We start from the raw sequence: 27121 nt of genomic DNA on the forward strand, positions 1-27121 counted from the left end.
TTATCAGATTCCAGTCGAACAACATCACCTCAGTGGCTTACATCAACCACCAGGGAGGAACTCTGAGTTCCTTTGCCATGAAGGAGGTGACTTGCATTCTGCAGTGGGCGGAAGCCCACAATTGTCTTCTATCTGCCATCCACATTCCAGGAGTGGACAACTGGGAGGCAGATTTTCGGAGAAGACAGCCTTTTCATCCAGGGGAGTGGGCTCTCCATCTGGAAGCGTTATCTCAGATAACCCTCAGGTGGGGGGTTCCAGAGTTGGATCCGATGGCGTCCCGACAAAATGCCAAGGTTCCAAAATACGGTTCGCGGTCAAGAGATCCTCAGGCCGTTCTAAAAGATGCTCTAGCGGTTCCTTGGAGGTTTTCTCTAGCATATCTGTTTCCTCTGTTTGCTCGTATCAAACAGGATGGAGCATCGGTGATCCTTATAGCTCCTGCATGGCTTCGCAAGATGTGGTTCATGGATCTGGTAAGGATGTCATCTCTACCTCCTTGGAGGATACCTCAGAGGAAGGACCTTCTAATTCAGGGTCCTTTCCTCCATCCAAACCTAGATTCTCTGTAGCTGACTGCTTGGAGATTGAACGCCTAGTTCTGTCTAGACGTGGTTTTTCTGAAGCGGTCATTGAAACTATGCTTCAGGCTTGCAAACCTTTTACTCGCAAGATTTACCATAAGATATGGCGTAAATATCTATATTGGGGCGAATCTATGGGGTTCTCCTGGAGTCGGGTGAGGATTCCCCGGATTTTGTCTGTTCTTCAGGATGGCCTGGAGAAGGGTCTATCGGTCAGTACTCTAAAGGGTCAGATTTCTGCATTATCTATCCTTTTGCACAAACGTCTGGCAGACTTACCAGATGTTCAAGCCTTTGTTCAGGCCCTGGTTAGAATCAGGCCTTTGTTTAAACCTGTTGCTTCCCCGTGGAGCCTTAATCTAGCTCTTAAAGTTTTGCAGCAGGCTCCGTTTGAGCCTATGCATGTTGTTGATATAAAATTGTTATCTTGGAAGGTTTTGTTTCTTGTTGCTATTTCTTCCGCTCACAGAGTGTCTGAACTTTCAGCTCTGCAGTGTGATTCTCCTTACCTTATTTTTCAAGCTGATAAAGCGGTCCTTCGTACTAAATTGGGTTTTCTCCCTAAGGTGGTGTTGGATCAAAAGATTAATCAGGAAATTGTTGTTCCTTCTTTTTGTTCTAATCATTCTTCCCATAAGGAATGTATTTTGCATAACTTGGATGTTGTGCGGGCTCTAAAACATTACTTACAAGCTACTAAAGATTTTCGGCAATCTTCTGCCTTGTTTGTTGTTTTCTCTGGAAAGCGTAAGGGTCAGAAGGCCACTTCTACTACTCTGTCTCTCTGGTTGAGAAGTTTGATTTGTTTTGCTTATGAGACGGCAGGACAGCAACCTCCTGAGAGAATTACGGCTCCTTCCACTAGGGCTGTCTCCTCTTCTTAGGCTTTCAAAAATGAAGCTTCTGTGGAACAGATTTGCAAGGCGGCAACATGGTCCTCTCTGCATACTTTTTCCAAATTCTACAAATTTGATACTTTTGCCTTGGCCGAGGCTTCTTTTGGGAGAAAGGTTCTTCAAGCAGTGGTGCCTTCTGTTTAGGTTCTCCTGCCTTTTTCACCCTCCCTGTTCATTCCGTGTCCTCTAGCTTGGGTATTGGTTCCCACTAGTAATTGGAATGACGTTGTGGACTCTCCATGTCTTAGGAAAGAAAACAAAATTTATGCTTACCTGAAAAATTTCTCTCTTTCCGGACATGGAGAGTCCACGACCCCGCCCTCTTCTTAATTATAATTCAGCAGTTTTTTTGAGTAAACCTCAGGCACCTTTTCAGCCTTGTGTTTTCTTCTTTTTCCATTTTCCTTCGACTGAATGACTGGGAATTATGGGTAAGGGAAGTTACACTTAACAGCTTTGCTGGGGTGCTCTTTGCTACCTCCTGCTGGCCAGGAGTTGAATATCCCACTAGTAATTGGAATTACGTTGTGGACTCTCCATGTCCGGAAATAAATAAATTTATCAGGTAAGCATAAATTTTGTTTTTTTCTCCTTCCAATATAGAATGACTGAAAAGATGATCAAATATGGATGATTGGGAGGGCAGTGCAAGCACTGGAACTGAACGGTCGCATGCCAGCATAGCCCCGGCTATATAATATCTTTAAACATATTTCTGACTGTTCAGCCCAGCTCAATTTGCAAAATTTGTGTGACTGAAGACCAGTGAAATTTGCTTGAGAAGCACAGGGACTCTTCTGCAAAGAATTTTGATATACTTTATGGAGCCCTATGCCGGGACTTCTGAGGAGTGGCCATCTCCCAGCTTCTGTAATGGCCTAACTGCAGATAAGCCAATAACCACTAAAAACTTCCCCATACAAGGAGCTGGTGAGCTGGTGGGGATGCTGGAGAAGTTAAACAGCTATAAAATGGAACTCTTGAACCCTACTTTAATAGAATCACTGGACCACCTATTATGTAACCACTTCTTATGGCTCAAGGCAAGTGTGATGGCGGCATGGGAAGGAACCAAGCACGTTGACATGCAGCGTGATGTATTGACAGCTTCAGAAAGCATTTTTAGCATTAATGCAAGAGGATATATTGATGAGATTAGAGACCTCCACAACTAACCAACCAAACCTTGAGCAGGACTTTGATGTTACACGGGAAACAGAATGCCACTCGGGTCAACAGAGAGGTGTCATGGTTTCTGACATGTCCACATCTGATGAGCAGATGGATACTTCAGGAAAACTGGGGTGAGCTACGATATTATAAGTTCTCCCACGTTTCCTTTGATTAACTTGCAACCAATTTCCATGAAATGTGCGATAGCTCCTGACCAGCTGAGCCACCAGTCTCTGAACTATATCTCAACGCCAGCCTTGGGGAGCCTCCGTTCACCATTTGCTGCGATTAAGTTTCAGGGCAATCGGAAGAAGAACGGGGCATTTCAGAATGTGGCCTTAGTTACAACCTACCACAGGAGCGACTTGTAGATATTTCTGACATTTGTTAATACATTGTCGACTCATATTTCTTTTTGGAGGATTGGGGTGCGTAGAATGAGAAGTCCATGATAGGGAGTAGTGGATTCTGATCCTTTCCTCCATAATGCGCTTAATACTTCTTGGACTAAGTGAATGACTATTGTTGGTTTATCTTACGCTTAAAAACTCTTATACAACTTTAGCTAAATAAGGTTTTTCTTTGTGTGCTCACCTTGTGTGCAGGTTGGGTTATGTTTATATCCGCATTACTTGTCTCTTACAGACAAAAGCGCAGAGCTCATGTAGCAGCTATACAGTGTTCTGCAGTATTGTTTTATGAATGTCATTTACAACTTAACCTAAATGTTAGCCCTAAAGGTCGGTCACTTATGTTTCTTATATTGTTAGGATACCCACACTATTATATACTTCTCTCCTTGCATAGGATTTTGCAATCGTTATGTCTAATGTGTGTTATTGAACTGAGTAAGGAGGTTCAGCTTTACTGATCCATGCAAAGTAACTTAGTCTTCACTACACCTCCATGGTATGTCATTTTAGTTAGCGATGCTCCTTTCTCTAACAATCTTTAACAGTGAGAATATAAAGAGCACACTCTGTGACTACTTTATTTTTGTCTCCCTATATCCTTATTATAAGACTAATAAAGTTACAGTTATCTTGAGATATAGATATATCCATCAGCCATGCAGAGCCCACCTCTCCCCTATAGTCCTTATTTTATCCTGAACAGATTTTAATGCAAGAAAATACTCTCCTGGTATAATATTCTGGCTTCAATTATAGTGGTTGCAGTTACACTAATAACTGGCATACAAGTAAAGACATCATACTTGTACCCTAAGCCTACTTCTTAGCTATCAACAAGCTTCTACCCCCCAAAAAAATCAATATACTCTGGCAAGTTTAATTCTGCTCAGAGTATTTTTTTGCGGTTTCCCTCACAAAATACCGCAATTATAATCTTCATTTAATCAAAACTGACTATAATACTATGTTATGTGATGCTTACTGAAGAAGATCTGCTTCTAGATAGGTCCCTCAGTTATAACCAAGATATGGCTAATTTGCTTTTCTCTTTTTCCTTACTGGCATATTGCTATATATTTGGAATGGTTTAATGGGAGGACGGAATATAGTATTGTCCAACATTTTTATTGGGAAATTGTACAGTTATGCATATTTACTATTTTAGTATCAGGCTACTTTATGCTTTCCTACATACCAAGCTGCCGATGGGTATAGGGCCCATACCCATATGGCAATAAGTATTTGCATACAATATATCACAATACCTTGATATTTCCCAAATATCAACTCCTTATAACTATTATTTTTCCTTTTTTATTTCTCCCCATATCCTTGCCTCCCTATATCTTTATCAATAGTGGATCTAATATATAATGTCTTATAAGCAGTGCACCCAGTGATTAGCCTTATATTGATCAGACTTTTAGTTTTCTATTTAGCAGGTACACTTAAAATCTAGATCTCTGAGAAACTCTATAGCAAGATTGTATTCACATAACACTCAAATTTCAAATATCCTATTATACCTTTACCTAGATCCATAAGTGACCGTTGTGTTCTTACTTTTTTATACTACTTAAAATATATTACAATAAACGTGTTTTACTTGAATTCCCCCTTTAAGTTACATATGAATACAGGGGCTGAAAAGTGACCGCTATGATGTTTGGGAGAACTTATTTACCCACTTGTTTATCACCTAAAAATGAGGCTTCATACATAAGATCCTTATACATTTTGTCGTATGTTGAGGAGTTTGTCATGTATACATATGTCTCTTAGCAACTCTTTAAGATAAACGTTATATCCTCTGTTACGCATACAGTTAACTCTACTGCTTCCTCAAGAGACATTGTATACTCTTTAAATTTACTGTAAATATGAGTGAACATGCAGTCTACGTTGTAGTTTTTGAATGCCTCAACAAAAAATTATAAAAAAATAAATAAAAATAAAATAAAAGGGATGATTTATAATTTAATAATTATATATGTATTTTTAATGGCATATAAATAAATCGGCCATTTTCTGATATAACTGGAAAAATAATCTACCCTCAAAATGCGCATGAGCACAGCGACATTAGAGCATTCCACAGATGTTTTTGAATCCTCTGTGGAATGTGATAAGGTAGTTTGCGCATGCGCAGTAGGAAGGGTAGGAAAATGTAATAGTGCAGTCCTGTGTGAGGCTGTGAGCCCTTCCCCTGCTTAGGCAACTTGTTACTGGCAGCCACAATGTGAGCAGGTGCAGGCTGTGTATAGATTAACCCCCTAGATACCAGAAAACACTGAAGCAATTGCATCTGTTGCTAGTGATGGCAAATACAAGTGGTGTGTATGCGTATATCAGATTATAGCACTTTACAGCTAGCTTGCATTGCAATGCTCTGTTAAACAACCTTGCTTTATGACTTTTATATACATTTTTAAAGGGGACAAATGTATTTTTCTTTTAGGAGCCAGTAAGAATATTGAGCCAGCCACATAGCCAGATAATAGTGTTTCCGTACAGATATTTGTAGCCAGCGGTACAATTCCAGACTTGCATTTGGCGACCCTTGCATGACAAAAATTCACATTATACAAATGAATACATTGGGCTACGTTTTGCATTTCGTTTCTTTTGTGTGTTACAGAGATATGAAACCCAACATTAGTTTTTTTAGATAGAGCAGCAATTTTAAACAACTTTCTAATTTCTATTATGTAGCTTTGTTCACTTGGTATCCTTTTTTTTAATAGCATTCCTAGGTAGGTTCAGGGGCAGCAATGCACTACAGGGAGCTAGCTGCTGATTGATAGTTGTACATATACAACTCTTGTTATTGCCTCACCAGATGTGCTCAGCTAGCTCCCAGTAGTGCATTGCAGCTCCATCAACTTCAGATGCCAAGAGAACTAAGCACATTTGATAATAGAAGTAAATTTGAAAGTTGTTAAAAAACAGAATTTATGTTTACCTGATAAATTACTTTCTCCAACGGTGTGTCCGGTCCACGGCGTCATCCTTACTTGTGGGATATTCTCTTCTCCAACAGGAAATGGCAAAGAGCCCAGCAAAGCTGGTCACATGATCCCTCCTAGGCTCCGCCTACCCCAGTCATTCGACCGACGTTAAGGAGGAATATTTGCATAGGAGAAACCATATGGTACCGTGGTGACTGTAGTTAAAGAAAATAAATTATCAGACCTGATTAAAAAAACCAGGGCGGGCCGTGGACCGGACACACCGTTGGAGAAAGTAATTTATCAGGTAAACATAAATTCTGTTTTCTCCAACATAGGTGTGTCCGGTCCACGGCGTCATCCTTACTTGTGGGAACCAATACCAAAGCTTTAGGACACGGATGAAGGGAGGGAGCAAATCAGGTCACCTAAATGGAAGGCACCACGGTTTGCAAAACCTTTCTCCCAAAAATAGCCTCAGAAGAAGCAAAAGTATCAAACTTGTAAAATTTGGTAAAAGTGTGCAGTGAAGACCAAGTCGCTGCCCTACATATCTGATCAACAGAAGCCTCGTTCTTGAAGGCCCATGTGGAAGCCACAGCCCTAGTGGAATGAGCTGTGATTCTTTCGGGAGGCTGCCGTCCGGCAGTCTCGTAAGCCAATCTGATGATGCTTTTAATCCAAAAAGAGAGAGAGGTAGAAGTTGCTTTTTGACCTCTCCTTTTACCGGAATAAACAACAAACAAGGAAGATGTTTGTCTAAAATCCTTTGTAGCTTCTAAATAGAATTTTAGAGCGCGAACAACATCCAAATTGTGCAACAAACGTTCCTTCTTTGAAACTGGTTTCGGACACAGAGAAGGTACGATAATCTCCTGGTTAATGTTTTTGTTAGAAACAACTTTTGGAAGAAAACCAGGTTTAGTACGTAAAACCACCTTATCTGCATGGAACACCAGATAAGGAGGAGAACACTGCAGAGCAGATAATTCTGAAACTCTTCTAGCAGAAGAAATTGCAACTAAAAACAAAACTTTCCAAGATAATAACTTAATATCAACGGAATGTAAGGGTTCAAACGGAACCCCCTGAAGAACTGAAAAAACTAAATTGAGACTCCAAGGAGGAGTCAAAGGTTTGTAAACAGGCTTAATTCTAACCAGAGCCTGAACAAAGGCTTGAACATCTGGCACAGCTGCCAGCTTTTTGTGAAGTAACACAGACAAGGCAGAAATCTGTCCCTTCAGGGAACTTGCAGATAATCCTTTTTCCAATCCTTCTTGAAGGAAGGATAGAATCTTAGGAATCTTAACCTTGTCCCAAGGGAATCCTTTAGATTCACACCAACAGATATATTTTTTCCAAATTTTGTGGTAAATCTTTCTAGTTACAGGCTTTCTGGCCTGAACAAGAGTATCGATAACAGAATCTGAGAACCCTCGCTTCGATAAGATCAAGCGTTCAATCTCCAAGCAGTCAGCTGGAGTGAAACCAGGTTCGGATGTTCGAACGGACCCTGAACAAGAAGGTCTCGTCTCAAAGGTAGCTTCCAAGGTGGAGCCGATGACATATTCACCAGATCTGCATACCAAGTCCTGCGTGGCCACGCAGGAGCTATCAAGATCACCGACGCCCTCTCCTGATTGATCCTGGCTACCAGCCTGGGGATGAGAGGAAACGGCGGGAACACATAAGCTAGTTTGAAGGTCCAAGGTGCTACTAGTGCATCCACTAGAGCCGCCTTGGGATCCCTGGATCTGGACCCGTAGCAAGGAACTTTGAAGTTCTGACGAGAGGCCATCAGATCCATGTCTGGAATGCCCCACAGCTGAGTGACTTGGGCAAAGATTTCCGGATGGAGTTCCCACTCCCCCGGATGCAATGTCTGACGCCTCAGAAAATCCGCTTCCCAATTTTCCACTCCTGGGATGTGGATAGCGGACAGGTGGCAGGAGTGAGACTCCGCCCATAGAATGATTTTGGTCACTTCTTCCATCGCTAGGGAACTCCTTGTTCCCCCCTGATGGTTGATGTACGCAACAGTTGTCATGTTGTCTGATTGAAACCGTATGAACTTGGCCCTCGCTAGCTGAGGCCAAGCCTTGAGAGCATTGAATATCGCTCTCAGTTCCAGAATATTTATCGGTAGAAGAGATTCTTCCCGAGACCAAAGACCCTGAGCTTTCAGGGATCCCCAGACCGCGCCCCAGCCCATCAGACTGGCGTCGGTCGTGACAATGACCCACTCTGGTCTGCGGAATGTCATCCCTTGTGACAGGTTGTCCAGGGACAGCCACCAACGGAGTGAGTCTCTGGTCCTCTGATTTACTTGTATCTTCGGAGACAAGTCTGTATAATCCCCATTCCACTGACTGAGCATGCACAGTTGTAATGGTCTTAGATGAATGCGCGTAAAAGGAACTATGTCCATTGCCGCTACCATCAACCCGATCACTTCCATGCACTGAGCTATGGAAGGAAGAGGAACGGAATGAAGTATCCGACAAGAGTCTAGAAGCTTTGTTTTTCTGGCCTCTGTCAGAAATATCCTCATTTCTAAGGAGTCTATTATTGTTCCCAAGAAGGGAACCCTTGTTGACGGAGATAGAGAACTCTTTTCCACGTTCACTTTCCATCCGTGAGATCTGAGAAAGGCCAGGACTATGTCCGTGTGAGCCTTTGCTTGAGGAAGGGACGACGCTTGAATCAGAATGTCGTCCAAATAAGGTACTACAGCAATGCCCCTTGGTCTTAGCACAGCTAGAAGGGACCCTAGTACCTTTGTGAAAATCCTTGGAGCAGTGGCTAATCCGAAAGGAAGCGCCACGAACTGGTAATGCTTGTCCAGGAATGCGAACCTTAGGAACCGATGATGTTCCTTGTGGATAGGAATATGTAGATACGCATCCTTTAAATCCACCGTGGTCATGAATTGACCTTCCTGTACAACTGCAAAGAGAATGACTGGGGTAGGCGGAGCCTAGGAGGGATCATGTGACCAGCTTTGCTGGGCTCTTTGCCATTTCCTGTTGGGGAAGAGAATATCCCACAAGTAAGGATGACGCCGTGGACCGGACACACCTATGTTGGAGAAATGGTTTGTTTTACCTGAATCATGATAGGAAAATGTGAAGTTAAAGGGACATTCTACACCCTACATATAAGTATTTTAACATATTTTTCAATACTACACAAGAACCCTTCACCATGTCTCTCTTCTATAAGTTTTCCAGAAGTTGCCAAAAACTTAAAATATTTCAACTTTGTTAATAACCTAAAATGGCTGCTAAGCTCCGCCTACCATTTTGTGTGTAGTGAGTTATGATTAGTTCCTCCTATCACTATCGACTCGCAAATAAGTTTTAAGGCATGCACCCGATGATTAAAACATGATCAGTTGACACGTGGTGCTGCTGCCTAATTATTCCCCAAATACTATGTCTTGTAATTTTTGTTCCGGAAGGCTTAATGTGTGTATGTTCGTGTTCTTTCCACACAGACCACTGCCACCTCTTCCCCATGTCCACTAGCTGGATCACCTCTATATTCTTTGTCTCTGTGTGATGATGTTTTGAATCTCCCTGCATCATTTGTCTCTTGTCTGCTGGTGTCTGCTACTATCTCCCACACCGCCTCCTTAACATTATCTCGTCTTCTGCTTTCTCTGATACTTGGGAGATAAATTGTGTCTTAAATGGGGGAAAAAGCACATAGCACTATTTAAAAATAAAAAACATCTCACAGGATGTGGAGATAAAAACTCTGTTCTGAATTCCTCTAAACTAGTGAACTGCGCAGAGCTCTTGACCTCCTGCTATATTTCCTCTACTCCTCTTCTCTGTCTTGGTCATTTTCAAAGGCTCTGCAAAAATGATCGTGTCTGCAACACAGACCCTCTAATGCCAAGACTCTCTATCAGCCTCATCTACATGCTAAAGGCTAAGTACTCACAACTTTTAGTTGTAATAGTTATTCAGTAATAGTTTTACATATTTCCAGACTATATAGTCTCTAGTAAAACATTGTGAAGCATTATTTATTTATTTCTCAGCTACAGGGATTATTATTTCAGTAGTTATTATAATGTTAACCACTTACACATTGTTTTATTATTTCTAATCTATACATGTTCTTGCAGATGTCTCCAATGTCTCAAAATAATGCATTTTTGTTTATAATATAATATAGTGTATATATATACACACACACACACACGTATATACACATATACACACACTTTATTATATTATAAACCAAAAATTAATTATTTGGAGACATCTGCAAGAACATGTATAGATTAGAAATAATAAAACAATGTGTAAGTGGTTAACATTATAATAACTACTGAAATAATAATCCCTGTAGCTGAGAAATAAATAAATAATGCTTCACAATGTTTTACTAGAGACTATATAGTCTGGAAATATGTAAAACTATTGCTGAATAACTATTACAACTAAAAGTTGTGAGTATTTAGAGAAAGGGAGATAGAAATAGAGAGCCGGGGGGAAAGAGAGAGAGAGAGAGAGTCAGAGGGTGAGAGAGAGAGAGTCAGAAGGAAAGAGAGAGAGAGAGAGAGAGAGAGAGTCAGAAGGAAAGAGAGAGAGAGCCAGAAGGAAAGAGAGAGAGAACCAGAAGGAAAGAGAGAGAGAACCAGAAGGAAAGAGAGAGAGAACCAGAAGGAAAGAGAGAGAGAACCAGAAGGAAAGAGAGAGTCAGAGGGAAAGAGAGAGAGAACCAGAAGGAAAGAGAGAGTCAGAGGGAAAGAGAGAGAGAGAACCAGAAGGAAAGAGAGAGAGAGCCAGAGGGTGAGAGAGCCAGAAGGAAAGAGAGAGAGAGTCAGAAGGAAAGAGAGAGAGAGCCAGAAGGAAAGAGAGAGAGAGTCAGAAGGAAAGAGAGAACCAGAAGGAAAGAGAGAGAGTCAGAAGGAAAGAGAGAGAGAACCAGAAGGAAATAGAGAGAGCCAGAAGGAAAGTGAGAGCCAGAAGGAAAGAGAGAGCCACAGGGAAAGAGAGAGAGAGAGAGAAAGAGCCAGAAGGAAAGAGAGAGAGAGCCAGAAGGAAAGAGGGAGAGAGAGTCAGAAGGAAAGAGAGAGAGAGCCAGAAGGAAAGAGAGAGAGAACCAGAAGGAAAGAGAGAGTCAGAAGGAAAGAGAGAGAGTCAGAAGGAAAGAGAGAGAGTCAGAAGGAAAGAGAGAGAGCCAGAAGGAAAGAGAGAGAACCAGAAGGAAAGAGAGAGAACCAGAAGGAAAGAGAGAGTCAGAAGGAAAGAGAGAGAGTCAGAAGGAAAGAGAGAGAGTCAGAAGGAAAGAGAGAGAGTCAGAAGGAAAGAGAGAGAGTCAGAAGGAAAGAGAGAGAGCCAGAAGGAAAGAGAGAGCCAGAGGGAAAGAGAGAGAAAGAGAGCAAGCTAGAGGGTGAGAGAGATAGCTAGATGGAGAGAGAGAGGGTCGAGAGAGAGAGACACACACAGAGGGAGGGAGACAAAGAAGAGAGAAAGAGGGGGATACAGAGATGCTGGGGAGACAGGGGGAGAGAAAAACGGGTTGGAGAGAGAGAGACTGGGTTTGGAGAAAGACATAGTGGGGTTGGAGAAATAGACAGAGGGGGGTTTGAGAGCAAAGACAGAGTCACTTATGAACCGCAAGGTAGATATTTTTCTTCTTTTTTTAATTGTTGCAAAAAATGGGTATTGATAGTGGGAAAGCTATTAACAAATATATATTGTTTCTTTCTACTCATCCCACAAAGACGAGGAGATTAAATAAAATAATTCTTAGGGTTACCACTTAAATATAAATTTAAAAAAAAACAAGGCTCCAGTGAGACCTTACCATGTGATCCATGGTCAATTCTTATTCAATTTTTTTTTTACTTTACAGAAGCCAGTATCACTTTCTTAACCCCCCCCCCCCCCCCAGTTAGTGTGTTATTGATGGCACACTTACACCTCTGCGGATGCCCTCCCAGTCCACATATTTCAGGATGCACTGTGAAGTTTTTGATGAGTGTCAGCCCAGGACTTACTGTTCATTTGCACAGTGCACATCTCTTATAATTTCTTATCTATCCCTCCTTATCTATCACTCCCTTCACTCTTCTCTCTCAAATCTCTTCACCCTTTTTTTTTCCCTCCACTTTTTCTTAACACTATATTTTTCTCCACTTTCACCTTTCCACTCCAATCTCTCTGTTTACACTCTAAGAAGTAACAGTCTAAGCACTAATGGGGTCCTTATAGCACTTAATGAATAACATATCCTTGCCCTTTCATGGATATATAATTAGTGATGTCCCAAACTGTTCGCCCGCGAACGGTTCACAGCGAACATAGCTTGTTCGCGTTCACGTTTGTGGGCGATCCGCCCCTATGTGTCATCATTGAGGAAACTTTGACCCTTTATGTCACAGCCGTCTGACACATTAGAGCCAATCAACATCAGACACTCCCTCACAGACCCTCCCAGCTACTCGGAATCCGCCATTTTAGACTCATAACACCTTGCTTTCTTAATGAGAGGACGTGTTGTGTTTTTGCTCCTGACATTAATAGGAAAAACATAGCTAGGCTAGTATATTTACAGTCCAGAAGGACTCATCTCTGCTGCAAGCACAGCACCCCAAAAAGCCCTTTTTAGGGCTATATTTCGTGCCGTTTTTTTTTTCCGTTTTTTTTTTTTTCTTAGCATTTGCCTGGCTTTCAGGCTGTGTGTTTAAGGCTCACAGCATATGCTGCTGTGATTACTGCCACCACTGATATCTCCCTAACAACATTAGTTTAAATTTAACTAACCAAAAAATTTAATTATTTTGCTAGTGTAATTTTTTTCATTTTCTATCAGGCCTGTGTCACACAGCATATACTCTGGTTCATTGCTCTGTGCCAGCCACCAGTGTTAATATCCGTTTATAACATTATTTTAAATTTAAAAAAGAAAAAAAATTATTTTGCTAGTGTAATCTAATTACATTTACTATCAGGACTGTGTCTGTCAGGCTCACTCAGCATTAATATACCTCATTTTTTTTAAGTCTTTTGGTTAATTGGTCTGTGCCAGGCATCCACCCAGCACTCATATCTTCTTCACCTTAATTTAAATTTAAAAAAATAAATTTTTAAATTTGTTTGATAGAAAATTATATTAGATTACACTATCAGGCCTGAGTGTTTTGCTGACATATAAAGCCTACTGTGTTTACTTGCTGCCCTCCCTAGTCTATGAGCCACGACTCATATGTGTTTAACCTTTTTTTTAATTCCCCCCCCCCAAAAAATAATTTAAATCATTTTTCTAGTGTAATCTAATAGTATTTTCTATCAGGCGTGTGTGTATCTGACTTACAGAGCCTACTGTTTTTAATAGCTGCCCTTCCAAGGCTAGACAGCCATGACTCATATTTATGTGCTTAACCTTTTTCTTTAAATTGCCAAAAAAAAGTCTTTAAATCATTATGCTAGTGTAATCTAATTGTATTTTCTATCAGGCCTGTGTCTAACTGTCTATCTGACTTACAAAGCATACTGTTGTTAATTGCTGTTGGGTTTGGGTGCAGCTAATCATGAAGGCCAGATAGACCTGCCACCATTTGGTGTTGTAACAGGTATTAAACTGCAAAGAACAGTACTACTTAACACAACCTACTTACCATGGGTCCCAGAGCATATGTTTGGTTATTATATTTTGTAAGGGTAATCATGCAGGCCATATAGACCTACACCGATAGGGTGAGTATGAGTAACAGCTATTAAAATGCGAAGGACATTACTAATTAACACAACATAGTTACCATGGGTCGCAGACCAAGAGCAGATGTCTTATTATTATATTTTGTATGGGTAATCATCCAGGCCGTATAGACCTTACCAAATAGGGGCAGTTACAGAGATTAAAGTGCTAAGAATGGTAGTACTTAAAACACAACCTAGTTAAAATAGGTACCAGACCGCATGTCTTATTATTTTATTTTTTCAGGGTAATCAGGCAGGCCATATAGAACACCCCCGATAGGGGATGGGAACAGGGATTAAAGTGCTAAGAAAAGGACTAATTAACACAAGCTAGTTGGGTCCAAGAACGCATGTTTAATTATTAGACTTTATTAGGGTAATTATATATCTAACAAATCTATCTATTTCTCTTCTATCGATTCTATCTAACTATCAATCTATGTATATCTATCTATCCTATCTATCAATCTATCTTCTGTCCGGGATGTTTTGAGACAGCCACTTTGGGAATGTTAGTTGATTTAGGCCCATTACGGCTTAAAAGCAGACTCTGCATAAACTATGTAATGTTCCATGGGAGTTTTGCCAGGGATCCCCGTCCAGCATGCGACAGTCCAGGTGTTAGTACCCTTGAAACAACTTTTCCATCACTATTGTGGCCAGAAAGAGTCCTTGTAGGTTTTAAAGTTCGCCTGCCTATTGAATTCAATAGCGGTTTGCGGGTTCGCAAACAATACCGGAAGTTTGAGTCCGCCGTTCGCGAACCGAAAATTTTAGGTTCGCGACATCACTATATATAATATCCCTTTAGATAATATTTGTAGACATCCACTCACTAACTTTCCCTCGTTAATGTTAAATTTCCACTCGCCAATGGCTAGTGGAAATTTTGAACCATATATATATATATATATATATATAAATATATATATACTGTATATATATACATATATATATATATATATATATATATATATATATATATATATATATATATATATAATGTGTGCCTATATAGATATATATATATATATAGATATATATATATATATATATATATATATATATATATATAACTATCTCTATTTGTAGGAAATGATGCTGGTCCGCCTACAATAAATGTCCCCTGCATTTCTGGCTTAGGGAAAAAAAAACCACTGCACATGTGCAATTTAAAGTAGCTAACTGAAAAATATTAAACGTGCACTGCTAAACTGGCATACAAAGAAAAGAGCTAACTAGGTAACTGGATAAGAAGAAGGCTGTGGGCGGAGCTTGGTGGCCATTTTCAGTTGCTAGCAAACAATGATTATTTAAATGCTTCATGTACTTCTTACAAGCTTATAGATGTGGGACCAGTTGCAGGATGCTTCTCTGGTATGTAACAAAAAGTTATCAAAATTATGTATTGGGTCTAGACTGTCCCTTTAAGCCTAGAGCCACCTCTGTACATATATACAGTCCTGGCCGTGTATATACATATATATATATATATATACAGGGAGTGCAGAATTATTAGGCAAGTTGTATTTTTGAGGATTCATTTTATTATTGAACAACAACCATGTTCTCAATGAACCCAAAAAACTCATTAATATCAAAGCTGAATAGTTTTGGAAGTAGTTTTTAGTTTGTTTTTAGTTATAGCTATTTTAGGGGGATATCTGTGTGTGCAGGTGACTATTACTGTGCATAATTATTAGGCAACTTAACAAAAAATAAATATATACCCATTTCAATTATTTATTTTTACCAGTGAAACCAATATAACATCTCAACATTCACAAATATACATTTCTGACATTCAAAAACAAAACAAAAACAAATAAGTGACCAATATAGCCACCTTTCTTTGCAAGGACACTCAAAAGCCTGCCATCCATGGATTCTGTCAGTGTTTTGATCTGTTCACCATCAACATTGCGTGCAGCAGCAACCACAGCCTCCCAGACACTGTTCAGAGAGGTGTACTGTTTTCCCTCCTTGTAAATCTCACATTTGATGATGGACCACAGGTTCTCAATGGGGTTCAGATCAGGTGAACAAGGAGGCCATGTCATTAGATTTTCTTCTTTTATACCCTTTCTTGCCAGCCACGCTGTGGAGTACTTGGACGCGTGTGATGGAGCATTGTCCTGCATGAAAATCATGTTTTTCTTGAAGGATGCAGACTTCTTCCTGTACCACTGCTTGAAGAAGGTGTCTTCCAGAAACTGGCAGTAGGACTGGGAGTTGAGCTTGACTCCATCCTCAACCCGAAAAGGCCCCACAAGCTCATCTTTGATGATACCAGCCCAAACCAGTACTCCACCTCCACCTTGCTGGCGTCTGAGTCGGACTGGAGCTCTCTGCCCTTTACCAATTGAGCCACGGGCCCATCCATCTGGCCCATCAAGACTCACTCTCATTTCATCAGTCCATAAAACCTTAGAAAAATCAGTCTTGAGATATTTCTTGGCCCAGTCTTGACGTTTCAGCTTGTGTGTCTTGTTCAGTGGTGGTCATCTTTCAGCCTTTCTTACCTTGGCCATGTCTCTGAGTATTGCACACCTTGTGCTTTTGGGCACTCCAGTGATGTTGCAGCTCTGAAATATGGCCAAACTGGTGGCAAGTGGCATCTTGGCAGCTGCACGCTTGACTTTTCTCAGTTCATGGGCAGTTATTTTGCGCCTTGGTTTTTCCACACGCTTCTTGCGACCCTGTTGACTATTTTGAATGAAACGCTTGATTGTTCGATGATCACGCTTCAGAAGCTTTGCAATTTTAAGAGTGCTGCATCCCTCTGCAAGATATCTCACTATTTTTGACTTTTCTGAGCCTGTCAAGTCCTTCTTTTGACCCATTTTGCCAAAGGAAAGGAAGTTGCCTAATAATTATGCACACCTGATATAGGGTGTTGATGTCATTAGACCACACCCCTTCTCATTACAGAGATGCACATCACCTAATATGCTTAATTGGTAGTAGGCTTTCGAGCCTATACAGCTTGGAGTAAGACAACATGCATAAAGAGGATGATGTGGTCAAAATACTCATTTGCCTAATAATTCTGCACTCCCTGTATATATATATGTGTGTAGATGCGCTTCTTCTGAGAGCCTCCGAAGTAGCGCATCTACGCATGCGCGAAACGCGTCTGGCGTCCCTGACTGTGACCCATTTACTTTGTACCAGTACTTGGACTTCCATCAATAAATTTTTCCCAGCATTTGACTTTTTTTGAGCCAGCACATCTTATTTCTTTGCTGCCATTTTGTACACTTGCGGTTGGGATAACGCTTTTTGGATTTGCTGCTCGTTTGTTTCTCCTATCATGGACTCAAGGTTCTCTCTCCTCCTCCTTACGTCCTGCTCCTACTCGCGTGCCTAGCAACGCATTGGTGACGCAACAGGAAGTGTGTTTAATTACGCATCCGACCGGACCTCTATGCACGCCAGGAATGACACACAAGTTGCACCCCCCGGAAGGGTTTCATCGCCAGACCGTGAGGAAGTACAGAGTGTGTCCAGGCACCCAACCAGACCAGTGGAGGGTAAGAGATAACGGTTTATGAACACTACAATAGAGACTTGCTCACACCTTGACATTCATCGACATCTAGGCTGAAGTGGAGCATATTGACACCTGACATTTGAGGAATCTTTGAGAGAAACGCTTTGAACCATAGGATTTGGATTGAACATTATTATTATCTGACTGCTAGTCCCTTATTATACAGATAGTTATTGGGACATATACCCCTGTTATGGTTCTCAGATACATATACCTTCAGAGAACTAAGGGGTTAAAACTGAACACACCGTTTTTTGTGAATATTATATATATATATATATATATATACACACACACATATATACATACATACACACACATATTTATATATATATATATACACATACATAATACACACACATATATACATATATATTACACACGCACACACACACAAGATACATACATAATGGTATAAGGCCATTATGCTGATTAATTAAACTTTTGAAAGGCATATGGGCACATTATAGCACTCACAATCTATATTTCATCATAACAAACATTCGGCTAGATTACGAGTTTTGCGTTAGGGTTAAAAAGCAGAGTTGAGAGGTCCCAACGCTGCTTTTTTCCTAACGCTGGTATTACGAGTCTTGCAGGCACAGGTGTACCGCTCACTTTTTTTCCGCGACTCGAACATACCGCAAATCCACTTACATAATTGCGTATCCCATATTTTCAATGGGACTTGCATAACGCCGGTATTAGGAGTCTTCGAAAAAGTGAGCGGTACAGCCTCTCCTGTCAAGACTGGTACCGCATTTAAAAGTCAGTAGTTAAGAGTTTTATGGGCTAACGCCGTAACATAAAACTCTTAACTAAAGTGCTAAAAAGTACACTAACACCCATAAACTACCTATTAACCCCTAAACCGAGCCCCCCCCCCCCCATCGCAAACACTTCAATAAAAAATTTTAACCCCTAATCTGCCGACCGGACATCGCCGCCACTTTAATATATTAACTCCTAAACCGCCGCACTCCTGCCTCGCAAACATTAGTTAAATTTTATTAACCCCTAATCTGCCGTCCCTAACACCGCCGACACCGACCTACATTTATTAACCCCTAATCTGCCGCCCCCAACGTCGCCGCAACTATATTAAATGTATTAACCCCTAAACCTAAGTCTAACTCTAACACCCCCCTAACTTAAATATAATTTAAAATAATCTAAATAGGGGGAACTTCCGGGCGGCGGCCATGACAGGTCGCAAGATTGTTTGCTGCACCACACCTCACAGCTAATTTGATCATAAATCTATCTCCATTGCTCCATCGAGCATTACCTATTACTGATCTCTGTACCGCAGAGAAAGCCCTTTCGAATGATCTTCATACTTTTTTGATCAGGTGTCTACCAGAGAATTTCTACAGGTTGCGGCCTACCACCTAAACCCCCGGGCTGAGAGCCCTCGTGGCCCAGTCGTTACAGTGCAGTGCCTTCCGCAAATCACTGTAAAATTTCCTACTACAGAGCTATAAGCTGATTGTCCCCTAACACAAATAGACCCACCATGGAGGCTACTTACTTGCTCAGCAAAATAAGAAGCTTACTCTCCAGCTATCAAGACGCTTTTTCAGACACCATAGAGGAGGTACTATACGCTTCGCCAGAGTCTCAAGCCGCGAGCATCTCTTTGAAGACTCCCCATAGCAAATCTCATGACAGCAGAGGAATTAAAACTATGGAGGAGCCCTCTACTACTCCTCAGACAAACATCGATAAGGAGTCCGCTCCATGTACTATGGGGAGAGCCCCAGAAACGGACGTTCCTAAGACAAACAGAGGGCCCTCTCCAGCACCTAACTCTGGATATACAAATATAACAAAGATCTTGGATGGCAAAATAGAGGCTTCTAGGTGGATGCCGGGCACTACAGATACTCTAATATACCTTAACATAATCCTGAGGAACGCTGAAGTGACTCGCTCAGATTTGTGCCCTGCTGCCGCAGTCCAAAGAAGAAGAGACAACCTTACAATGATTAGAGAATATCATCGACTACACTCTGCTGGTAGCTCGGCTGGGCCGGCTTTACCAGCGCAAAGATTGACGACCATATCAAGGATCAGAAGAAGGACACATATAGGACGTCGGCTGTCAAGCGCAGTAACTCTGTGTCACCAAGAGCTTGTTCCTAATGGCAGCTTCGGTAGGGGCTTAAAGTTCAGTGAGACTGCATATCCTAGGACGGGTAGCGATACCCAATGCTCAGCTAATATGTATATGAGAGAAGGCTTACTACGCATCAGAAGGTATTTCCTTGCGTCTAGTAATAGGCTGAGAATTTCGCAACACTACACCTAAAGGTCCTAAAGATCTCTCCAAAATTAGAGGACTGGCTGTTATATATTATATTATCTCATCACCTAACTCTGCTCTTTATTGTTTAGTGTGGCATTACTTTCATGAAGACTTTTCTTGTACGATTATATATGCCTGCTCTAAGGATCACTCAAGATTGCATGTTCATTGCACTATAAACATTCCTGAGAAAACTGACTCTAGCTAAGAATGCTTTGTTTCTTTAATAGTTACAGTTTCCTTTTGATTTTTTCTTTTTCTTGTTGTTGGTGTTTTTCTTTTAAATTGTTGAATACTCTTGAGCACCTATACTGACCTTATTGTGGGTTCCCCCTCATAGTTTAGTTTATTATTGCCCAATTGATATTGCATCTTAAGGATAACCTAAATTGAGATCCTCTATTCTCACCAATAGAGTTTAAATTGGCACCGCTTACGGCCGGAGCAGTGTGCCCTAGTCATATTCCAAATTTGAGGATTGACAACCACGCACTAGTGCACAGGGGTAACCCTTAAAACCTGCTAACCACTATAAAAAATTAGCAAGCAGTATGCTCAGTGTGATTCTCAGGACTTTATGTGCACGGGGCTCCCACGAATAAGAAACTTAACAACTAGCTGACATATTTAATTCTTTATGCAAATAAAGTGAAAGTGCTGATGATCTTCAAATCATACTTATCTACCAGAATACTGATCCTGTAAGCCCTATAACCTGTGTCATTGAATCATGATGGTGTGCATCCACTGACTTTCATGTTTACTATTCTTAATCTCTATACCCAATATGCTTTGAAATTACCAATTTCAGCTAGACAATGTACTGCCTCACAAACAATTGTCAAGTGCTCTAACACTGTCTAGACCCTGTATACTAAGAGACAGCGAGAGAGAGACAGCGAGAGAGAGAGAGAGACAGCGAGAGAGAGAGAGACAGCGAGAGAGAGACAGCGAGAGAGAGAGAGACAGCGAGAGAGAGAGAGACAGCGAGAGAGAGAGAGAGAGAGAGAGAGAGAGACAGCGAGAGAGAGAGAGACAGCGAGAGAGAGAGAGACAGCGAGAGAGAGAGAGAGAGAGAGAGAGAGAGAGAGAGAGAGAGAGAGAGATATAACACAACACGGCCCGTGTCAACGGGCTTTAGGACTAGTCTCTCATATTGAAGTATTATTCAATCTATTCCTAGCCTCCCTTAATACCTTTTTAATACCTTACCACTCCCAATAGGTATCCTCGTGATAACCAAAGTTCTCCATGGGGGCATCTTATTTACTGTTTCTTTTTTGCGGATATCCTAGTTACGGGACCATCGAATGTACTGCATTCACTAATCATGCTTGAATCAATATTATATTGTAAGTAAGTTGGATCTACATATCTTACCCAAAACAGACATGGCTTAACAGTGCTTGATTATTCTGTTTGGTTAGTAGGTCCTTCCTGAGTTGTCTGCCTTTAATATGTATCTTCCCAGAGACCTTTGCCATGCATTATATATTTGATCCAGGCTTCACAGTTACTATTTAAATAAATCTACATCTAAACCGTTATGAAAAGTAAAAAATAAGGTCCAACATTTGAGACCCAAGAGTGGTCTCCTCTCTCTGAAAATTACCCTCTGTCATTTACATTTCCCAGGTTACTAGGGGGTCCAAAAGAGGCCTCAGATATTATGTAGAGGGTATGTAGTTCAATGGGCAAGGAATATGTATATCAATATTTTTGACATGTCACATTAATCTGAAATGTATACTTTCTTTTTATACTAGAAGTATGCATCAAGACACATTTCCTTTATATTTTTCTTGTATTGAAATGTTTTGTTGTATGCCTTGACATGGACCTCATTAAAATTAAAAAAAATTAAAAAAAAATAATAATAATAATCTAAATAAAATAACTTTAATTAACTAAATTATTCCTATTTAAAACTAAATACTTACCTATAAAATAAACCCTAAGATAGCTACAATATAACCGATAGTTACATTGTAGCTATCTTAGGGTTTATTTTTATTTTACAGGCAACTTTGTATTTAATTTAACTAGGTAGAATAGTTATTAAATAGTTATTAACTATTTAATAACTACCTAGCTAAAATAAAGACAAATTTACCTGTAAAATAAAAATAAACCTAAGCTACAATTACACCTAACACTACACTATAATTAAATTAATTCCCTAAACTAACTACAATTAAATACAATTAAATACAATTATCTAAATTACGAAAACAAAACCCACTAAATTACAGAAAATAAAAAATAATTACAATTTTTTAAAACTAATTACACCTAATCTAATCCCCCTAATAAAATAAAAAATCCCCCCAAAATAATAAAAATCCCTACCCTATACTAAATTACAAATAGCCCTTTAAAGGGCCTTTTGCGGGGCATTGTCCCAAAGTAATCAGCTCTTTTACCTGTAAAAAAAAATACAATACCCCCCCAACATTAAAACCCACCACCCACACAACCAACCCTACTCTAAAACCCACCCAATACCCCCTTAATAAAACCTAACACTAACCCCTTGAAGATCACCCTACCTTGAGACGTCTTCACCCAACCGGGCAGAAGTGGTCCTCCAGACGGGCAGAAGTCTTCATCCAGACGGCATCTTCTATCTTCATCCATCCGGAGCGGAGCGGGTCCATCTTCAAGACATCCGACACGGAGCATCCTCTTCCTTCCGACGACTAACACTAAATGACGGTACCTTTAAGTGACGTCATCCAAGATGGCGTCCCTTCAATTCCAATTGGCTGATAGAATTCTATCAGTCAATCGGAATTAAGGTAGAAAAAATCCTATTGGCTGATCCAATCAGCCAATAGGATTGAGCTTGCATTCTACTGGCTGTTCCAATCAGCCAATAGAATGCGAGCTCAATCCTATTGTCCAATTGGATCAGCCAATAGGATTGAACTTCAATCCTATTGGCTGATTGCATCAGCCAATAGGATTTTTTTCTACCTTAATTCCGATTAAGGCCAATCGGAATTGAAGGGACACCATCTTGGATACGTCACTTAAAGGTACCGTCATTTAGTGTTAGTCGTCGGAAGGAAGAGGATGCTCCGCGTCGAATGTCTTGAAGATGGACCCGCTCCGCTCCGGATGGATGAAGATATAAGATGCCGTCTGGATGAAGACTTCTGGCCGTCTGGAGGACCACTTGTGCCCGGTTGGGTGAAGACGTCTCAAGGTAGGGTGATCTTCAAGGGGTTAGTGTTAGGTTTTATTAAAGGGGGATTGGGTGGGCTTTAGAGTAGGGTTGGGTGTGTGGGTGGTGGGTTTTAATGTTGGGGGGGTATTGTATATTTTTTTACAGGTAAAAGAGCTGATTACTTTGGGGCAATGCCCCGCAAAAAGCCCTTTTAAGGGATATTTATAATTTAGTATAGGGTAGGGATTTTTATTATTTTGGGGGGATTTTTTATTTTATTAGGGGGATTAGATTAGGTGTAATTAGTTTTAAAAAATTGTAATTATTTTATTATTTTCTGTAATTTAGTGGGTTTTTTTTTCGTAATTTAGATAATTGTATTTAATTGTAGTTAGTTTAGGGAATTAATTTAATTATAGTGTAGTGTTAGGTGTAATTGTAACTTAGGTTTATTTTTATTTTACAGGTAAATCTGTCTTTATTTTAGCTAGGTAGCTATTAAATAGTTAATAACTATTTAATAACTATTCTACCTAGTTAAAATAAATACAAAGTTTCCTGTAAAATTAAAATAAACCCTAAGCTAGCTACAATGTAACTATTAGTTATATTGTAGCTATTTTAGGGTTTATTTTATAGGTATTTAGTTTTAAATAGGAATAATTTAGTTAATGATAGTTATTTTATTTAGATTTATTTAAATTATATTTAAGTTAGGGGGGGTTAGGGTTAGACTTAGGTTTAGGGGTTAATATATTTATTATAGTGGTGGCGACGTTGGCGGCGGCAGATTAGGGGTTAATAAATATAATGTAGTATTCGGCGATGTTGGGGGCAGCAGATTAGGGGTTCATAAGTATAATGTAGGTGGCGGCGGTGTCCGGAGCGGCAGATTAGGGGTTAATATTATAATGTAGGTGCCGGCGATGTCGGGGGCGGCAGATTAGGGGTTAATAAGTGTAAGATTAGGGGTGTTTAGACTCGGGGTTCATGTTAGGGTGTAAGGTGTAGACATAAATGTATTTTCCCCATAGGAATTAATGGGGCTGCGTTAGGAGCTGAACGCTGCTTTTTTGCAGGTGTTGGGGTTTTTTTCAGCCGAATCTGCCCCATTGATTCCTATGGGGAAATCGTGCACGAGCACGTTCAGCCAGCTCACCGCTACCGTAAGCAGCGCTGGTATTGAGGTGAGATGTGGAGCAAAATTTTGCTCTTCGCTCACTTTTCTGCGGCTAACGCCGGGTTTGTAAAAACCCGTAATACCAGCGCTGTCTGTAGGTGAGCGGTGAGCTGAAACTGCTAGTTAGCCCCGCAAGCCTTACTGACAAAAACTCGTAATCTAGACGATTTTTTTTTTATAGGATTAGCTGACCTAGATACAAAATAACACTTATCACCAGGGAAGCGTACGTGCAGTAATAAACATTTTATATTAATAGAACAAATGACTAATAAAAAAGCATAAAAATATATATTGAAGCATACTCCATACTGAGATATCCATCTGAAATAAAACCATCCTCTGTAAATACATTACAGGACTGTCTGACCAGGAGACGAGAAAGGCTTTGCCCACTTGGTTGAAGATATCACAGTTATGCAGAGAATATCACACAACTGGATATGTGGGGATATCATCTACAATACTGGGGCATAGTGACATCACACTGCGATATGTTGTTGGCTACAATACTACTGATGGGTAACATTCACAACAAGAACTAGGCGTTACTGGTGATAAGAAAATTGTACTTACAACGTTGCCATTGACTTCTCCGTAAAGGTAACAAAGGCGATACCCAGGGGAACATTATATACAACCTCCTGTTTTCTTGTATACTCCTCCAGCAGCTTATTGTTAACTCTGGTATAGTATTCTAAAGCATCCTCCTATACGTGAAAAGAAAGCAGTTTACATAAAAAAGCAGTTCACCTAATAAGAGATATATGCAACATACACATAGCACTCATATGGTACTTCCAAAGAAACTATATTGCTAGCCTAGACAGAAACAAGAGTAAGTAGCTGAAGTATTCAACCAAACATTCTGTTCATTAAAGGGACATTGTAAAGCAAAAAAGTTACAATCTTCAATTCTTTATAGAATAACTATGGGCCAGATTACAAGTGGTGTGCTAATGATAGCACGGGAAGTGATAAGCAATATATCATTGGACCCTGCTAATATTAGATCACAACTTGATATTACAAGTCCATGGTAAATCCCATTTTCCAGAGAAGGGTTAGCACAACTGACACCGCTCTAGCGCAACCTATACTATCAATGGTGTAGAGGATAGAATATTAGTAATTCAACAAACAAAACCATACAGTATACTTACATATATAACACATATATCTTTTAAAAGAATAGTGTTAAATGCTTTTTTTCAAAGACTTGTTTTTAACTAGAGGGGGTGAGAGTCTGCGGGTTACATTGTGGAGAAATCTCATATACAGCATCAGTGGAATTTGCTGCCTGCTTCTACGGAATACCCAAAACGACTCTGTGGTGTACTGTTGTCATTACCTATCTGCAGCTTGCCAGTGTACACTATTAATGCATAATCCGAAACCTGAAGATAAGTAATGCGTATGTGTGTTGCAATATATTTATTAGGTTATTACTGCTTTTTAGCAATAATTTCATAATAAACACTGTTATTATTCCACTATATTTTGTGCTAGTTTCCGTTTTACAGTACTATAGTAAGAACTAGTTTGTGCCTCACCAGCAGCAGCACATAACAAATAGATATTGTGACCTCCCTAAATAGCACTGATATTACAAGTTGAATGAACAACAATCTGCCAAAAAATAACACCAGCTCTGTGGCTTGTTCTATGGCTTGGTTACAACCTGAGAGCAGCTTCTTTTAGTCCAAGTGTGATTTTTGCAGCGGAGAACTTTCCAGAAGTATATAAGTTTGATCCCGCCTAACAAAGTCAGTTAAGTCAGAAAATACCAGGCAATCCTCCTCTGACCAAGGGAAATGGCAACCCCAGACCATTTTATTTACTGACATATCACCTGAAGTTACAATCTTCTTTATAGAGCATTAAGCTCGCTTGTCAGCTTATTAGGATGAGTTAGCGAGAATATCAAGAGGTTAAAACTTTGGAGGCACATACCCTTTCACAGCCTCGAATTTCACAGCAACAAAACTGACCACAAGGTTTTGTATTGATTAAAACACGCTTTCCGTGCTTATTAAATAGATTGGTAAAATAATCCAGGCTTTTCTCTGCCTTTTTCCTAAAAAACAAAACAAATACAAAGCAAGAACAACTTAAATATTACATATTATATATACAATTTCCATAACAACCTTTATAATAAATTGTGACTATTTTAATTTGAATGCTCCAGAAAGAAAAACATTTTAGTAACGGTAGAGCAAAAACATGGACAAAAAATCTGATATTTTCATCTTTAACTCACACTATCAAGGTGTAACATTAATATTTCATATACCAAAAAAAAAACAACTTGTAACTTTTGTAGGTTAGGTGTAATATCTTAATAAGATAAAGGAACATCCATTTATAAAACAAAATGCCAATATCTTTGTAGATGGAAAAAAAGGTAACAATTAATACAATGTCCCTTTAAAAGGGACATAAAACAAGTTGGGATAGAGACAAAATATAATATGTACTTTAATTACTTTACCTGCAAATTTATACTGCAGTGCCTCGCCATTAACTCTTTCTTTTTAGTTTCTGAATTGTAAAGCTCCCCCCACACAATTCCTTCTATGGCTGTATCTATATCCATTGTTGCTTTGGTAGAATACAAAAATGCATAGGGAGTATCTGCTGGAGCATGCCTAGAAGCTGTGAAATACAATGCTTGTGTCTAAACACTGATAAGGGGGGTGGAGTTGGCTGCCCCAGGCAGCTTAGCTATGTAATTAATTTTGCTTATTTTTAAAAATTATTTTAAAATACTTGCCAGCAAGTTTTAAACTTTTTTTTATGCAAACTATTTTTAATTAATTAGCCCTTTTAGGATATGCACAGATCTCAACCTGTTGCATGTCCCTTTAAATATTCACTAAAATAATCACTTCCTCTTTATCTTGTCTCCATTTACGTCACTCCCTTTCCTTCTTTCGACAGAGTGATTGTGCAAAATCTCTTACATAAACTAGGTTACCTCTCTCTGGAGAGACGGATCAGGTCAGCGACATCATAGCACAGATGTACTTCTTGCACTCTGACGGTTGGGTAGGCCTCACTAAAAAAAAAAAAAAAAAGTTGTAAGTTCTAGTCACATGACAGTGGCCATCTTGAAAAAATCATGGTACCATCACATCATTTTCATTGGGAAAATGTATGGCACAAAAAAA

At 39.9% G+C, this 27121-nt stretch overlaps 1 protein-coding gene across 1 annotated transcript in view; it reads right to left on the minus strand.

The window, feature by feature from the left end:
* TMEM63A (transmembrane protein 63A) overlaps positions 1-27121 on the minus strand; it is a 162309-nt gene that overhangs the window by 59133 nt on the left and 76055 nt on the right. Inside the window, exons 10-12 of the mRNA XM_053712617.1 lie at positions 26929-27009; positions 25902-26025; positions 24525-24658 (exon numbers count right to left, since the gene is read on the minus strand). Of these exons, the coding sequence (XP_053568592.1) occupies positions 24525-24658; positions 25902-26025; positions 26929-27009 (339 nt within the window). The remainder of the gene's footprint in view (positions 1-24524; positions 24659-25901; positions 26026-26928; positions 27010-27121) is intronic.

The sequence above is a fragment of the Bombina bombina genome, chromosome 4 (assembly GCF_027579735.1).
Source record: "Bombina bombina isolate aBomBom1 chromosome 4, aBomBom1.pri, whole genome shotgun sequence".
Taxonomy (NCBI): Eukaryota; Metazoa; Chordata; class Amphibia; order Anura; family Bombinatoridae; genus Bombina; species Bombina bombina.